This window comes from Saccopteryx leptura, chromosome 6 (assembly GCF_036850995.1).
Source record: "Saccopteryx leptura isolate mSacLep1 chromosome 6, mSacLep1_pri_phased_curated, whole genome shotgun sequence".
Lineage (NCBI taxonomy): Eukaryota > Metazoa > Chordata > Mammalia > Chiroptera > Emballonuridae > Saccopteryx > Saccopteryx leptura.
In genome coordinates, this window is record NC_089508.1 from 31518415 (window position 1) to 31535963 (window position 17549).

General features: G+C 43.3%; 1 protein-coding gene across 2 annotated transcripts in view; it reads left to right on the top strand.

Moving 5' to 3' along the window:
- SLC10A1 (solute carrier family 10 member 1) overlaps nucleotides 1-17549 on the top strand; it is a 32844-nt gene that overhangs the window by 9416 nt on the left and 5879 nt on the right. For both annotated transcript variants that reach the window (XM_066342499.1, XM_066342500.1), the window contains exons 3-4: nucleotides 8778-8988; nucleotides 15387-15565. In XM_066342499.1, coding sequence (XP_066198596.1) covers nucleotides 8778-8988; nucleotides 15387-15565 — 390 coding nt within the window. The remainder of the gene's footprint in view (nucleotides 1-8777; nucleotides 8989-15386; nucleotides 15566-17549) is intronic.

Sequence of the window (17549 nt, forward strand, 5' to 3'; positions counted from 1 at the left end):
AAACTGGAGGCATGGCCCCCCTACACAGGGCAGACGCCATGGGTGTTCTCTGAGAGCGGGAACCCACCACCACCGCAGCTTCCTGCTTTTTGAGAGAAAGTAGAAACTCCATTTTTGTGTGAAATCTCCAAATTTTTAAATATTGACAACTCATTCAAAATTTTTTTTAAAAATGCCATGCAAGCCAAACAATACATGTCAGAGGGCCAGATGTCACGCAAAGGCTACCAGTCTGAAACTTCTCCATAAGCATAGCCCTCTCTTAGTTCCCGTCTAGAGCCTTGCCCATGAAAGGACTGAAGCCCAGAGACCTGCCAGAGGTTTTCCAGAACTTCTGGGGAAGCGGTGTCCGGAGCCAGCCCTGGGCTCCCTCCTCCAGGGACTGCCTCACAGCTGGTGTGAGCCTGGGGCAGCCGCCACCACGGGCCACCTGGGGCACAGCCAGGCATGGCAGCTCCTTCCTCGAGAATGCCATTTAGACAAGTTCCAAAAAATGCAGGTAACCCATAGGCAAGAGAAATATCCTCAAAGTTGAAGCAAGCTTAGCTTGTTGGGGACAGAGAGTGCCAGAGGGAACTAGGTCCCTTTGAATACCTTTGATGTCCCTCAAGTTCATCTGCTCCCCCCCGGACCCAGCTCACAACAGCGCCACTGGGTGCGGGCAGCAGCCATGGACACAATCCAAGGATTTCCACAGCTCTACCCACCAGACAGAGGAAACATAACCAGGATGAGATGGAAGCCATTCGGCTTCCCAGAAGTTTCTACTTCACAGAGATTCTGACAGGTCCCCTTACAGCTCCCTCAGCTTTTGCCTCTATTGACAGGGGTTCAAAACCCTTCCCCAAACACGGGGGATAGATGCCCAAAAGCAGGGTGCATGCAGTGCTCTGAGAGCTTAAGCAGGAAGGATAAATAAAAAGCTGAATGTGCTCTTTTTCCCCTGGCTCCCTGGCTGAGAGGCAACCGGGTCCCCAATGTTACTATGGAACAGGTTCCAAATCTGGGAACTAGACAAGTCACTTCCCACCCCTGTCCTTCAGGGTAAACTGAGGATCATGAAAGTCACAGACTCCAGTAAGTCTAGAGGTGGGCGGCCTGACCAGGATCCAGGACTTACATATGTGGATGAGGTCTCTGAAGGTCCACAGTCTGGCTCTCACACCCCCATGAACAGGGCACACCAAGTCCCAGAGCAAGTCCCAGAACTCCCGGCATGCCAAGCCAAAGTAAGCATGACTCCTCTGCTCAGTGACATCAAAACAAGCTCACTTGTATCTGTGGCCTTTCTTCTAGGAAGAAATCAATAGATAGCTTCGTGTGTCCCTCTCCAATCTCATTCCCCTCTCCCAGCCCACAGGGAACACCTCTAGGAATTTAGCACTATTATAGTATAATTTATACCATTACTCCTATGTACTGATCCATAAACAAGACACACTGTTGTATTTGCATGCTTTTATTTTTTTAACTTTTTAAAAGATTTTATCTATTGATTTTATGGGGTGGGGGCAGACAAGAAGTATCAACTCATAGTTGCTTCACTTTAGTTGTTCATTGATTGCTTGTCATATGTGCCTTGACCTAGCAAGCCCAAGGTTTGGAACAAGAGACCTCAGCATTTCAGGTCAACGGTCTATCCACTGCGTCACCACAGGCCAGGCTGTATTTGCAGGATTTTAAATTTTATACAAACACTATCATACTGCCCATGTCATTTGACAAATTGCTTTTTTTTGAGATATAGGTATATAAATAAAATAGCCGCTTTGTGCATTTGAACTGCCATGGAGTTCGCTTGTATTTATCTATTCTCCTGTTGTCAGATGTTTATGTGGATTTCATGTTTTGTTGCTCTGACCAGTCTTGTGCATGTGCCCCACTGCTCATGTGGGAGAGAGTACACAATAAAAGCAGGACGGCTGGGTCGTGAGGTTCACACATCTACAAATAGTCTCTAAATAAAAAGTCTTCTAAATAGTCTCTAATCGTCATTCCACTTCTTCCATGTCTTCATCTATCTGTATTTGGAATTGTCAGATTTTTTTTTTTATTCATTTTAGAGAGGAGAGAGAGAGAGAGAGAAAGGGGGGAGGAGCAGGAAGCATCAACTCTCACATGTGCCTTGACTAGGCAAGCCCAGGGTTTTGAATCAGTGACCTCAGCATTCCAGGTCGACACTTTATCCACTGCGCCACCACAGGTCAGGCTTGTCAGACTTTTTAAAGATTGTATTTATTTATTTTTTAGAGAGAGGGAGAAAGAGAGAGAGGTAGCGAGATCATGGTTGTTTCACTTTAGTTGCTCATTGTTTGTTCCTCGAACGTGCCTTGACCAGACAAGCCCAGGGTTTTGAACATAGAACCTCAGCATTCTAGGTCAACATTCCATCCACTTCACCACCATAGGTTAGGCAAGAATTGTCAAACCTTTTTTTTTTTTTTTTTTAATTGATTTATTGATTTTAGAAAGAGAAGTGGGAGAGAGAAAGAGAGTTGGGGTTAGGGAGGAGTGCTCAACTCATGACAGTTGCTTTTCATATGTGCCTTGAGCAGGGAAGCCCAGGGTTTCAACCAGTGACCTCAGCATTCCAGGTTGAAGCTTTATTCACTGAGCCAGCACAGGTTGGGCAAGCACTGTCAGACCTTTTAATTTTTGCCATCTGGTGAGATTGAAATGGGTCGCGGTGGTTTTAAATTTAATTTCATGGGAAGTCTAATGCCTTTTCAAATATTTATTGGCCATTTGGATGTCCTCATCTGGAAATACCTCCTTTGCCTATTGGGGGGGCTACTATTGTGTTTTTTCTTATTAATTTGGAATTTGTATTGTTTTTATATGTTGCAACAGCCAACTGACAGTTTGGGGCTTATCTTCACACTTTGATAATTATGTCTTATAACACAGAGCATTTATTTTAATTTAATCAAATTTACCAATATTTTTTCTTGACAGTCTGTGTTTTTTTGGTTTCTTTAAGAAGTCCTTGGCCCTGGCTGGCTGGTTCAATGGTAGAGCATGGACCTGGCATGTGGCTGTCCTGGGTTCAATTCCTTGTCAGGACACACAGGAGAAGCGACCATCTGCTTCTCCACCCTTCCCTCTCCCCCTTCTCCCACTTCCCTTCTCACAGCCATGGCTCTATTGATTCAAGCACATTGGCCCCAGGTGCTCAGGATGGCTCTGGGGAGCCTCCACCTCAGGTGCTAAAAATAGCTCAGATGCCAGCATGGCCCAAGATGGGCAGAGCATCGGCCCCAGATGGGGGTTGCCGGGTGGATCCAGACGGGGGAGCAAGTGGGAGTCTGTCTCTCTATTTCCCCTCTTTTCACTTGGAAAAGAAAAAATAAAATAAAAATAAAAAAGAAGTTCTTTACTAATCTCAAGGTCATGAAGATATTCCCCTATATTTTCTTTAAAAAGTTTTAAAGTTTTGCTTTTCACATGGAGATCTTCAATGACCTAGAACTTATTGTATATGCTGTCATCTAATTTTATCTTTTCTGTATGATAGTAAAATTTCCCAGGACCATTGAGTGAATTTTCCTCCAGTAATTTGTAATACTATCTCTCCCACAGATTAAATTCACACTTATGGGCTTGTGTCTGGGATCTATCTTCTCTTCTGTTGGTCTATGTGGCTATCCTTGCACAATATTATTTTTTCTTAATTACGACTTTATAATGTCTTAATATCTGAAAGGTAAGTCCCCCTACCTTGTTCTTGAAAATTACACTATTCATGACCCTTTACTTTTACAATTGAATTTTGGGATTAATTCTCAAGTCTACAAAGAAATGTTTCTGGAATTTTGGTTATATTTGCATTAAATTTGTAGATAAATTTAGAAAACATCTTTAAAATATTGAGTCTTCTCATCCATGAAAATGGTATAGCTTTTCTTTTTACTTAGGCTTTATTTTATACCTTTCTATGGAGTTTTATAATTTATCCCATAAAGATTTTGCATATCTCATTTTGATTTATTTCTAAATATTTTGTAGTTTTGTGGATATTATAAATGGTGCCTTTTTAAAAATATCATATGATAATTATTTTCCAATTATTCAAGACTCAACTGATTTTTAAAATATTTCTAATGTATTCAGAACCACATGAATTCTCGTATTTACTAGTCATAATTAAATTTCACTTGGATTTCCTCTGTGAACAGTCTAATCATTGGTATTTAATGAAAATTTAGTTTCTTCCTTTTCCATCTCTATAATTTTTCCATGTCTCGTTTTGCTTTGCTAGCAAAGACCTATATACAGTAAAATTTAAAACAAAGTTGATGATAACTGGTGTCCTTGCTCTAGTTATCTAATTTTTCACCATTAAATATACTGTTTCCTATAGATTTTTGAAAGATAACCCTTTTCAGTTTCAAGAATTTCCATTCTGTTACCCGTGTGCTAATTTTTATCATGCATAAACATTGAATTTTGTTGAATGACATACCATTTATTAATTCAATTATAGTGATATATATCAGTAGATTATCTAACATTAAACCACTCATATGTTGCTGGGATTAACCCATCTTATTCATTGTATTATTTTGTAAAGGCATTGCTAGATTCATGTGCTAATATTTTATTTATTATTTTTGCCTCTATGTTCATAAGTGAGAATAGCTCGTTTTTCTTTCTCATAATGTTCTTTTCCAGCTTTGGTTCTAAAATTATACAAAAAAAAATGGGCCATGTTTCTCCTTTTGTATTCCCTGTATAATATTAAGACTTGTATACTTTGACTATCTAGTAGAACTCTACTGTAAAACCAGACACATGGCGTGGGGTTTGGATGAGAGATTTCAGACTACTTATTAAATGTCTTTATGGTTCTAAGTTGATTTGGATTTTCAGCTATATTTTGGATTAGGTTTTATAGATTATATTTCACAGGAAATTGTCTATTAAATCTTAATTGAAAAATGAAAGTATGAAATTATATCTGAAATTATGTTCCTTTTTTCATTCCTAATATCAATTGTGCCTTCTTTCCTTTTCTTTGATTAGTCTTGTCAGTGGTGTCTATTGGACAAAGAACCTGCTCTTGATTTAATTGGTCCTCTCAATTAATTTATATAATTTTTAAAGTTTATTCACTCATCTTTAATATTTTCTTTCTTCTACTTGCATTGGGTTTACTTTGTCTTTCCTGTTTATAATTTCTGAAATAAAATGCTTACCTCATTTTCTTTTGTCTCTGCTTTTCCTATATAAACTTTTAAGGCCATAAAGTTTTCTCTAAGAGTTTAATTGCTGCCTAGATTTTTTAAATTAATATTTTTGAGATGTAATTCACATACCATCATAAAATTTACCCTTGTGAAGTGTATCATTCTGTAGTTTTTAGTATATTCACAAGGTTGTACAACTATTAACCCTATGTGATTCCAGACTATTTTAGTTATCCCAAAAAGAAACCGTGTACCCATTAGCAGTCACTCCCCATCCTGTCTAACCCCAGCCCCTGGCAACCACTAGTTGGCTTTGTGTCCCTATAGATTCCACAGAAATGGAATGTTCCCATTTTTAAAGTTTAGCCCTGTGGTAACATGTAGCAGCACTTTTATGAGTACACCATATTTTGCTTATTCATTTATCAGCTGATGGATTTTTATTGTTTTCTACTTTGGGGCTATTATGAATAATGCTGGTATGAACATTAGTATACTAGTTTTTGTATGGAAATATGTTTATTTCTCTTGGGTATATACTTAGGAAATGCTTGCTGGGTCATATGACATCTCTAACTTTTTGAGGATCAGCCAAGCTGTTTTCCAGAGCAGCTGTACCATATTACATCCCATCAACAACATGGGAGAATTACAATCTCTCCACATGCTCACCAAGACTTACCCATCATTTTTACTGTAGCCATACTAATGGGTATGAAGTGGTACCTCATTATAGTTTTGATTTGTATTTCTCTTATACGCACCTTTGCACATGTGTATTGGCCAGTTGTACATCTTCTTTGGAGAAATATCTACTCATGTCTTTCCCCCATCTTTAAATTGAATTATATGGGGTTTTATAAATTGTTGAGTTGTAAGAGTTCTTTATATATTCTGGATACAAAACCCTTATATGATTTTTTGCAAATATTTTTCTCCCATTATGTGGGAGACTTTTTTGATAGTGTTCTTTGGAGCATAAAGGTTTTTAGTTTTGATGAAGTCAAATTTATATTTCTTCTTTGGTTGTTCATGCTTTAGGTGTCATGTCTAAGAAACCACTACCTAATCCAAGATCATTTCACCACATGTTTTTAAATATGTATATATTATTATTCTGTTCCAAATATTTCCTTTTTATTATTGTTTTACATTTGACCCATAAGATAATTAGATGTTTTATTTTTCCAAAATTTTAAATTAATATTATTGGCCTGACCTGTGGTGGCACAGTGGATAAAGCGTCGACCTGGCAATGCTGAGGTCGCTGGTTTGAAACCCTGGGCTTGCCTGGTCAAGGCACATATGGGAGTTGATGCTTCCAGCTCCTCCCCCTTCTCTCTCTCTGTCTCTCCTCTCTCTCTCTCTCTCTCTCTCTCTCTTCTGTCTCTCCCTCTCCTCTCTAAAATGAATAAATAAATAAATAAATAAATAAATAAATAATATTATTGATCTCTCAGTTTTAACTCTCCTCTTCTTAGAAGCCTAAGATCTCAATTCTGGTCCCTCCCTTGGACATTAAAACATAAGCCTCCAGATTACCAAAAGTAACCCTCCACCCCCCACCCGCTTCACACGGTGCAGCTTCAGCACGAGCTCACCCATTAACTAGAGCAGGTCCTTGTTTTGTTTCATTATAACGTTGATGAGATGCAGTAGGAATTTAACTCTTGTTTGTGTCAATTAGTCCATGGTAAAATTACCTTCTGTATATACCTCATTTGTTCTTCCTTACATTAGAAGCAGGGAGGCAGAGAGACAGATTCCTGCATGCGCCCTGACTGGGATCCTCCTGGCAAGCCCCCTACAGGGTGGTGCTCTGTCCATCTGGGACCGTTGCTCTGTTGCTTAGCAACTGAGCTATTTTAGCGCCTAAGGGGAAGCCATGGAGCCATCCTCAGCACCCAGGGTCAACTTGCTCTGCAAGAGGGGGAGAGAAAGAGAGAAAGAGAAAGGAGAGGGGGAGGCATGGAGAAACAGATGGTTGCTTCTCCTGTGTGCCCTGACCACAAATCAAACCTAAGACATCCACATGCTTGGCCGATGCTCTACTGCTGAGACAACCAGCCATGGCCATAGACCTCATTGTGCTTAGTCACAAAACCTATCAACAATGTTAAATGAAGATTTACTTCACTTTGTTTCTGATCTCTGGAAACCTCCCTTAGTTTCTTACAAGCTCAAGTATGTGCTTAAGTGCTGCTGGTGTTCATAAGGGAGGGGTTTTGCCATTATTTAGTCAGCAATATTCTTTAAGGTTTTTCTCCTCATTTCTGACAGCTTATCCCTTGTAATGCCTTCTCCCTGTTGTTGTCCTTGATGGCTATGCTCTGGACCCTTTGGATTAGGCTGTACTTGATGTTCATTTAAGACATAGTTCACCTTTACGGAAACAAGAAGTATGCATAGAGGATAGGGCTGTGTGGAGAAGGGATACACACTCACTGTGATTTTCCTGGGTCTCGCCAAGCCTTCACCTCCAACCTTCCTACTAGAATGGAAGCTGAGCAATCTAGGGTAAGATCAGTGTTGACAAATCTAAGAATGTTCCCTAGCAGCTTCAGTCTCTCAGTTGGTCTTTCTGGAAGGTCTGTGCCTTTACAGGGTCCTGGGACTAACATCTAGCACATTCCAAATGGAAATGGTAATAGGACAATTAGGATACAAATTAGAGCTGGGAGGATATATTATTATTCAGGCTCTGAGACTCACACTCAGTTTAACTTAAATAATGTAAGGATAAAACAGATAGTAAAGATTTATCAGTGTTGGGGACGGGACTAGAATTGTAATCAAGATACAAAGCAGGTGTGATGACCAGGTTATCTGGTCACCTACTCAGCAGTGGGTAGCTATTGCTGCCTTCTCCATTGCTCCACCATTATGGTCCTTCAGTTACTCTGTTTCTACTGCTTTGCTGTTATTTGATAGTCCTTCTAATACTGACCTCCGTTAACTATTTTGTTGCATGTTTTTGGCTTCTGCATGACCATTCTTCCTATGCCACCCACTCTCAAAGACCAGGCGTCTGTCACTGTGTCTCACATTCAAAATCTCCAAGAGAGAAAACATTCTTAATGTTAGTTAATCCTTGTTCTCTCAGATGGACATTGTATCTCAATAGCCATTGTATCTAGCCATCCCCTAGGCCCTAAGACAGACACTTACAACTGTGATTCAGGTGCCGTCTTGTGATCCAATGGGATTTAGTCAAAGCGATGAAGTCATTCAGCCTTCCTCCAAAAGGGCTGTACAAATGGCAAGTGCTCAAAGCAAAACAAGTTCTCTTACAGAGATCAGAACACTCCCTCCAATAATGAAGCACACGGACTGAAGCAGCTGGATAGACCAGCATACAAACCTCGCCTCAGCCATTACTACCTGTATGATCCTGGGCAAGTCGCAAGTCTAATCCCTAGGTTCCTCATCAAAAGAAAGATAGTATATTTAGTTCCTAAGGCTACCAGGAAAAGGAAATGAAGCAATATACATAAAGTGCTTAGCACAGCGTCTAGCACATAGCCGGCACTCACCAAAATGGTCTATATTAATGGGCTTTCTCTCTGCACTCTTCCTATGTCTCCCACCCAGCATCGTGATGACCACCTGCTCCACCTTCATTGCCCTGGGCATGATGCCCCTCCTCCTGTATATTTACTCCAGGGGGATCTATGATGGGGACCTGAAGGACAAGGTACCCTATGGAGGCATTGTGCTATCACTGATCCTGATTCTCATTCCTTGCACCATAGGGATCTTCCTAAATGCCAAACGGCCACAATATGTACGCTACGTCATTAAGGTAAGAACCTGGGGGCCTGGGCAGGGAGCAAGAACCCCGCTATCACCCAGTGTATGGCTTGAGGCAAGTCATTTGGGCTTTTTCTGTGTTGGTTTTATCCTTTTTTAAAAAAAAAAAAAAGTTTATATTATTGGGACACCTACTTCATGGGATTGTAATGTAACTGAGAATACTTTCAAAAATGAGAAAAAAAGTAAAATACTGCACATAACAATAAGTTATAATCATTATTTTAATTAAATTTTCATTAGGCACCTACTAGATGCTAATTTTCATGCTACACACTCTGAGGATTCACTGTCTCAAAGAGTTTATTTGCAGAAAGTGAAGTAGCACATGAAAAACAAGACCCAATAGTGTACAATCGAGCATGGGCAGAATGCAAGGAAGTGAGGTTAGTGAGGGCCAGGTAATCAAGAAAGGCCTCCTGGAGGGGGTAGTCTTGAGCCAGATCATGAAGAAGGTATAGGATTTGGGTAAGTCTAGGGACAAGCCTCGGGACAGAGGAGCTCGGGGGAACCAAGGGCAAACTTGGCTGACTCATCAAGAAGCCAGAGGGGCCTGACCTGTGGTGCCGCAGTGAATAAAGCATTGACCTGGAATGCTGAGGTTGCTGGTTCAAAAATCTATGGCTTGCCTGGTCAAAGTACATATGGAAGTTGATGCTTCTTGCTCCTCCCCCCTTCTCTCTCTCTCTCTCTCTTCTCTCTAAAATGAGTAAAGTCCAGAGGTGTAGATCCCCGAGGAAGAGGTGGTGTGCACAGTCCCAGCACTTCGGGAGTGGGATGAAAGGAGGTGGAGCAGCACCCAGAGGGTGTAGGAGAGCACTGTGGGCACAGACAGGGCATCATGCCACTGCCTTGGCCTCAGAGGAATCACAGACTCTTGGAATGCAACCCCGGTCCCTCTGTTCTTTGGTGACCTCAGAGCTCAGTCCTGTCGGTCTCCATTCTGGCTCACTGTTCATCACTTGTCCTCAGGAAGGACTCTGCCTCCTGACATTCTGAGGGCCTGTTTCTGTTCTGCTTCTGGATCTGTGACCTTGGGCCAGTCTACAGAGCAGGAGACCTGGAAGCCAAGGCTTAGCAGCAGTGTGGGCCCTGAGGCAGAAAAGCTGCAATTCAGGTTTTCAGGGTTATTTGATTTTCACACTACCATTATCAAGAGTAGTTTTAGCCTGACCAGGTGGTGGTGCAGTCGGCCTGGGACCCCAAGGACCCAGGTTTGAAACTCAAGCTCAACGGCTTGAGCGCAGGCTCACCAGCTTGAGTCTGGGATCATACACATGACCCCATGGTCACCAGCTTAAGCAAGGGGGTCACTGGCTCAGCTGTAGCCTGCCAGTCAAGGCACATATGAGAAAGCAGTCAATGAACAACTAAGGTGCCACAATGAAGAATTGATGCTCTTCTCATCTCTCTTTCCCTTTCTATCTGTCCCTGTCTGTCTCTCTCCCTCACTTAAAAAAGAGTAGTTTTGCCCTTGTCCTGGCCCAGTTCTAATACGGTGGCCACAACTCCCCTTCCCACCTGTTGAAAGACATGGACATCGTGTCTCCTCCTGTCCATGCTGATCATCCTACTCTGCTTTGGATGGCATCTTCCCATTTCCCCACCCGTTCTTCACAGAGACCTCCTTCTATTGATCATGTCTCCTACCCTTGCAGTTTCCCCCATCTCGCTCTCATTTCTAGAACATCTCTGTATTAGTTCTTGACAATCAGCATTGATACAGGCTCACCTCTCTACTATCTTTAAAAATAAAACAAAACTGGCCCTGGCCGGTTGGCTCAGTGGTAGAGCTTCGGCCTGGTGTGCAGGAGTCCCGGGTTCGATTCCCAGCCAGGGCACACAGGAGAAGCACCCATCTGCTTCTCCACCCCTCCCCCTCTCCTTCCTCTCTGTCTCTCTCTTCCCCTCCCGCAGCCGAGACTCCATTGGAGCAAAGTTGTCCCGGGTGCTGAGGATGGCTCTGTGCCTCTCTCTGCCTCAGGCGCTAGAATGGCTCTGGTCGCAACAGAGCAACGCCCCAGATGGGCAAAGCATCGCCCCCTGGTGGGCGTGCCGGGTGGATCCCAGTCGGGCGCATGCGGGAGTCTGACTGCCTCCCCGTTTCTGGCTTCAGAAAAATACCAAAAAAAAACCAAAAAAACAATCCCTCACCTCCCACTCGGGCCAACACTGCTCTTTCCTCCCCTCTTCCTAGCTGCAGTTTAGAAAACACCCCTCCCCCCACCACTTCCTCTCATACATCTCCCATCCCCCACACCCCTCCCCACCACACCACCACCAGGACTGCCCTCACTAATGACCAGGCCCTCCACGATTAGGCTGTTATGTGAACCCCTCCCTTCCCTTCTCCTTGGTCTCCCACCCATTCAGCATTTTAATGACACTGGCTCCTCTTTCATCACCAAATCCAATAGATTTTCTCAATTTCTTGACCTTTCAGCAGCTTTTGGTGTGCTGGGCCATTGGCTCCTTCCCGGAAGCCTTCTCCCTCAGCCCCGGGGACCGAGTGCTCCTGCTTTCCTACCACCTCCCTGGCAGGGTGCTTCACCTCCAGTAAAAGTGACTTCCCTGCACTCAGCTCAGCTTCCTGCTTTTCTGGCCAGGCTTCCCTAAGCCTCGGATCTTCCCACTGGGAGCTAGCCCACCTCGGCAAACACCTACAGGCCGAGATGACTTCCAGAACAGCAGCTTCAGCCCTCAACTCTCTCCTGACTCTGCAATCCATTCATTCAAAACTTTCTACATGAATATACTTCAGGCATTTAAAACTCAGCATGTTTTAAATGAAAATCTTCTCCTCCCGGCCTGACCTGTGGTGGCGCAGTGGATAAAGTGTCAACCTGGAAACGTTGAGGGTGCTGGTTCAAAACCCTGGGCTTGCCTGGTCAAGGCACATATGGGAGTTGATGCTTTCTGCTCCTCCCCCTTCTCTCTCTCTCTCTCCCCTCTCTATAATGAATAAATAAAATCTTAATAAATAAATAAATAAATAAATAAATAAATAAAAATAAAAAAAATAAAAAAGAAAATCTTCTCCTCCCTAAGCCCGCTCCTCCCCTCCTCCCCCTGTGATTATCTCAATGAATGGCAACCTGAAAAATTATTCTCGATACCCCTGTCTCTCCCCCTCACAATCACTAATCAGTGATTGTCAATTCTCCCTGCTTTTGCTTGAGTCCATCCATTCCTCCTCATCCTGTGTCTACTGTCTTGATTCAAGCCACTACCATCTCTCACTAATCTGGCTCCCTGACCTGATTCTAATCTGAGTGGCAAGTACAAACTCCATCACGTCACTCCACCGCGTAAAGCTCTCCCCAGGTCAAAGTTTAAGCTCGTCAGGCCTTTCTTGATTTGGTTTCCTAGCCTCTCCAATGTCAGCTCTTTTCTTCGCACATGCCCTTCCTTCGACCTGGAACACTCCCCTCTCCAAGTCCCACTCACTCACCACCTTTCAGCTGGCTCACATCTACTCACCCTTCACATCTCAACACAAATGGCATCACCTCTAGGAAGTTTTCCTTAACTCACAGCCTGGGTAAGAGGCCGGTCTTCTTTGCTCCCATTGCACCCAACACCAGCCCCTTGTAGCACACATCATACTGTATTACAAATGCTGTTTGATTTCCCACTCATCTCGAGTTTCTCAAAAAGAGAGGTGCTATGTCCATGTGATGGGCCATGTCCAGCACCCATCACAGTGGCCCTGCAGCCGATGCCTGACAATAAAGAAAGGAATCAGGGCAAGTCCTGTCTCTCCCACACACTAGCAGAAAAAAAACAAAACAAAAACAATGTGTTTGTGTCCATCATTGCATTTATTCAAGATAGTTTGTGGGGGTGTAGGAGTAAAGAAAAAAATAACAGAATATAAAAATGTGGTGACCCCTGACATGATTTAATGCAACTCTCTACCTTTCCTCATTTTACAGATGAAAACAAATAACTAGAACCCTGAGTGCAATTGATATAAGAATTTATGCCTCCTTTTTACTTCAGAATAACTTTAGATAGCGTTCTAAGGATGCAAAAATATCAGATTTTAGAGCTGGAAAGTCCTTCAAGATGAAGTTCAGTTTCCTACCTTACTCCCATTTTACAGGTAGAATAACTGAGGCCCAGGGAACTTACCTGGCAGAGCCAAGATAATCAGTCAGTCTACCATTCCTGTTGTGCTGCACATCCACTGCTCAGTTCCACAGTGAAAATGGAGTCACACTAACCCCAGAGAACACTGAAAGGGCTACAGTGCACCTGGACTAGAAAGAGACCAGTATCAAAGAATCGTATGAAAGGTGACCCGCAAAACACAGGGATACATGAGACCCAATTCAGCATGGCTAAGCTTCCAGGGTCAGCAGCTTCATTTATCAAATATTCCCAAACAGAAATCACCCCAGTGAGGATACAGATAAACGTGTGGTCACGAGGCTAATTCTGAGGTTTCCGTACTTTTATGGCTCTTAGTGGGCTGTGTTCATCCTTCATCTCCCATTTCCATAAAATAAGGTAAGTTTCAAGCAGAAAAATGAGCCAATGGTCATCCCAGCCTCTTTGCACATGAAACCCTCCTAGAGATTTTCAAATAAAAATTATCCAACTCCTGAAAACTGGTTTTGGCAGAAAACTGGAAAACTCTGTCCAACCAGTTACATTTCTAGTGGTAGGTCATACTTAGATATGCCAAGATACAAGTTCAGAGATTGCCCGTTTGGAAAGGCAATTCAAGCAACCCTTCATCTCACCCACACAGGGGTTTATTCAAGGCTCTGCGGCTAGAAGGTTGATGAACCTGAATACAGCACTACCAGGAGCCGCTTTTACCATAAGCCATCCACTGCTCTTTAATAAGGGTCCGGGCATTACAGTGACTCCACCCCTCCACCTATGCTTCTCTCATACCCAGTGCTGATGAACTGACCAGACTCCTTCGTCACATAGCTTCTGCAGCTTGTGGCTTCTGGAGCTCCCAGGCCTCTTGTGTCTTTTAACATTAGCATCTCTTCCTGCTTCCCTGTAATTCTGAAAACTCCTAAAATGAGAAGATGCGACTAATTGGGTCATTCACCAAGCTGTGTTGGCTACCTTTGTGGGAATAGTTTGGGCCAGAACATCTCCTGAGTCAAGCTGATGGGAGTGGCATCACAGTTTCAATCATCAATGACAGGCCAGTGAAGTCAGGTGGTACAAAAAAAATAAATTGACCTATGGAGAAGTGACTACCTATGGCCTCCTGTCTCAGCAGGAGGTTGTGAACATGAGATTTCCACAGATGGCAGGCTTGAGTGTGACAGGAAACCTTAGGATGTTAATATCCTCTCCTTCACCTATGAGTAATAATAGGAGCTATAATTTAGTGAGTGGTTCTTACACGGCAGGTCTGTCAACCTCACTCAAAGAGGTTGAGTGACTCACCAAAGTTGACATACCCTGAGACCAACTGAGCCAGTTTTCACACCAGGGTCACAGCAATGTTTGTGTCCATCACCACTCTACAGCCCCCCAGAGTGGGAAAACGAGAGTAAGGGCATAAAAGTGAATGCCCACACACAGAAAAAGGGCTTCTGGATTCGTGGACATTTCCTGCAGCCCAATGCCCCCTACATTATCCATTACACTCTTCTGATGGCGTCAAAAACTATTTGGTCATTTGATAGAAGACAACAAGAGACAGGAATCCAAAAGGAGAAATCAATTCAAAATGCAAGAGTGAACTGAGCAGTTCATCAGTTAATAATCTTTCAATAAAACCTGAAGCCAGTGGTTATTGATGAGACCTGTGAAATTCCTTCCTATCCTGGGATAGGAACTAGTTGGCACAGGTGATATTTTATGACCACAGCAGTTGGAACATGAATTAGAAACATAGAAATGCAAAAACTGTGCCTGACCAGGCGGTGGCACAGTGGATAGAGCATCAGACTAGGACACAGAGGACCCAGGTTCAAAACTCTGAGGTCACCAGCTTGAGCATGGGGTTGCTGCCTTGAGCGCAGAATCATATACGACCCCATGGTTGCTGGCTGGAGCCTAAGGTCACTGGCTCTGCTGCAGCCCCTCAACCCCCGCTAGTCAACCCTCGGTCAAGGCACATATAAGAAAGCAGTCAATGAACAACTAAGGAGCCGCAACAAAGAATTGATGCTTCTCATCTCTCTCCCTGTCTGTCCCTAGCTGTCTCTCTGTCACAAAAAAAAAAAAAAAAAAAAAAAAAAAAAAAAATCCAAGATGGAAAATAAAGGTCTTTTGTATTCCCTTCCACTTCAAACACGTTTTTTTTAAATCAAAAATGTTTTCAACCACTTACGCCCACTGCTGCTTCACTACTCCTACCCCTCTATCCCTATCACCCTTCTAATTGCTTTTTCTTCTTGTCCTCATTCACAGGCAGGAACAATCGTCTTACTGTTGCTCAGTGTGGTCATCATAGTGCTCTCTGTCATCAATGTGGGCAAGAGCATTATGTTTGTCATGACACCCCACTTGTGGGCCACCTCCTCCCTGATGCCTTTCATCGGCTTCCTGCTGGGCTACGTGCTCTCCGCTCTCTTCCGCCTCAATGGACAGTAGGTATTACTTAGGTCTCATTGTTTCATGGGCCTCATTCTTGTCCTGGTCTCTCAGGAAAAGGATGAGGAGATCTGGGGAAGGCAATTTCCTAGCAATATATCCAAATGCATCAACTAAACAAGGGGCCCTGGGCTGTGAGATATATTGGGCAGGAATTGAATGGGAGATTAACTTTGATCCAGAGACCAACCGCATCTCTCCATCCAAAGAGCAACAACTCATGGTAAAGTGCTCCCTCAAAGCCTAGACTCCGTCTCCTGCCCAACTTCCTTGTAGCTAAAGCTACCATCTCCATGTCATCATGACAAGTGTTGTTCATACTCTTCCTCTTCCACTTTTTCCTCCTTTTTTTGCTTTGACAAGGACACCATCAAGTGACAGCTCAATTCACAAACAGCTGCTACTTGAGTGGAGCAGGTAACTTTGCAAGCACGGTATGGGAGCATCAAGCACCCTGTCTAATACAGAGCAGTACATTTCAGGAACTTTTGCTCTTTTCAAGCATAGTGGACAAATGCTTATGCAGGAGTCTAAACATTAGTAGCACCCTAGCAACCTTCGCCTCCCACCCCCTCCCAAAAAAACTTTTAAAAATACAATTGAGCACTGGCCGGTTGGCTCAGCGGTAGAGCGTCAGCCTGGCGTGCGGGGGACCCAGGTTCGATTCCCGGCCAGAGCACATAGGAGAAGCGCCCATTTGCTTCTCCACTCCCCCCCCTTCCTCTCTGTCTCTCTTCCCCTCCCGCAGCCAAGGCTCCATTGGAGCAAAGATGGCCTGGGCGCTGGGGATGGCTCCTTGGCCTCTGCCCCAGGCGCTAGAATGGCTCTGGTCACGGCAGAGCATCGCCCCCTGGTGGGCAGAGCGTCGCCCCTGGTGGGCGTGCCGGGTGGATCCCGGTCGGGCGCATGCGGGAGTCTGTCTGTCTCTCCCCGTTTCCAGGTTCAGAAAAATACAAAAAATATATATATATACAATTGAGGATTGCTGGATAAGAAGGAGGTTGGGGACTGGGTGAAAAGGGGGAAAGGATTAAGTACAAATTGGCAGTTACAAAATAGTCACAGGGATGTGAAGTACAGCACAGAGAATCTAGTCAATAACGTAATAACTACATATGGTAGCGTTAGGTGGGCTCTAGAATTATCAAGGAGTCACTTTGTAAATTATATAACTGCCTAACCACTATGCTGTACACCTGAAACTAATATAAAATAGTATTGAGCCTGACCAGGCTGTGGCGCAGTGGATGGCATGTCAGACTGGGATGCGGAGGACCCAGGTTTAAGACCCCGAGGTCGCCAGTTTGAGTGCGGGCTCATCTAGCTTGAGCAAAAGGCTCGCCAGCTTGGATCCAGGATCCAGGGTCGCTGGCTTGAGCAGGGGGTTGCTCGGTCTGCTGAGGGCCCGCGGTCAGAGGGCATGTGAGAGGGCAATCGATGAACTAAGGTGTTGCAACAAAGAACTGATGATTGGTGCTTCTCATCTCTCTCCGTTTCTATCTGTCCCTATAGATATCCCTCTCTCTGACTCTCTTTCTGTCCCTGTAAAAATAAAAATAAAATAGTATTGAATGTCAACTGTAATTGAAAAGTAAAATTTTTTAGTTTTAAAAAATAAAAATCATTTTTTAAGTAGTTTTAAAAAATAAGAATCATTTATTTTTTAAAACATGTTAATAAAGAACAAATTACTACAGGATGTCACACATGGTGATACAGTAGTCAAAAAGCTGCCAATGACCACTCACTATAAACTTCACAAAGACAGTGATACAGATCATAATGGACCCAGCATCCAGAACCACCACAGCAGTCTTCCTCATAATGTGCCGAGATAGCTCTCAGGGCTTTTAGTGAATAACAGCTATTTTAACGAACTAATTGCAATTCAATGAATTAAATGTATACTCATTAAATGTAACCATCCCATTCTTTAATCCATAAAATGAAAAGCAAAACCAAGAGAATATATTCCAAAAA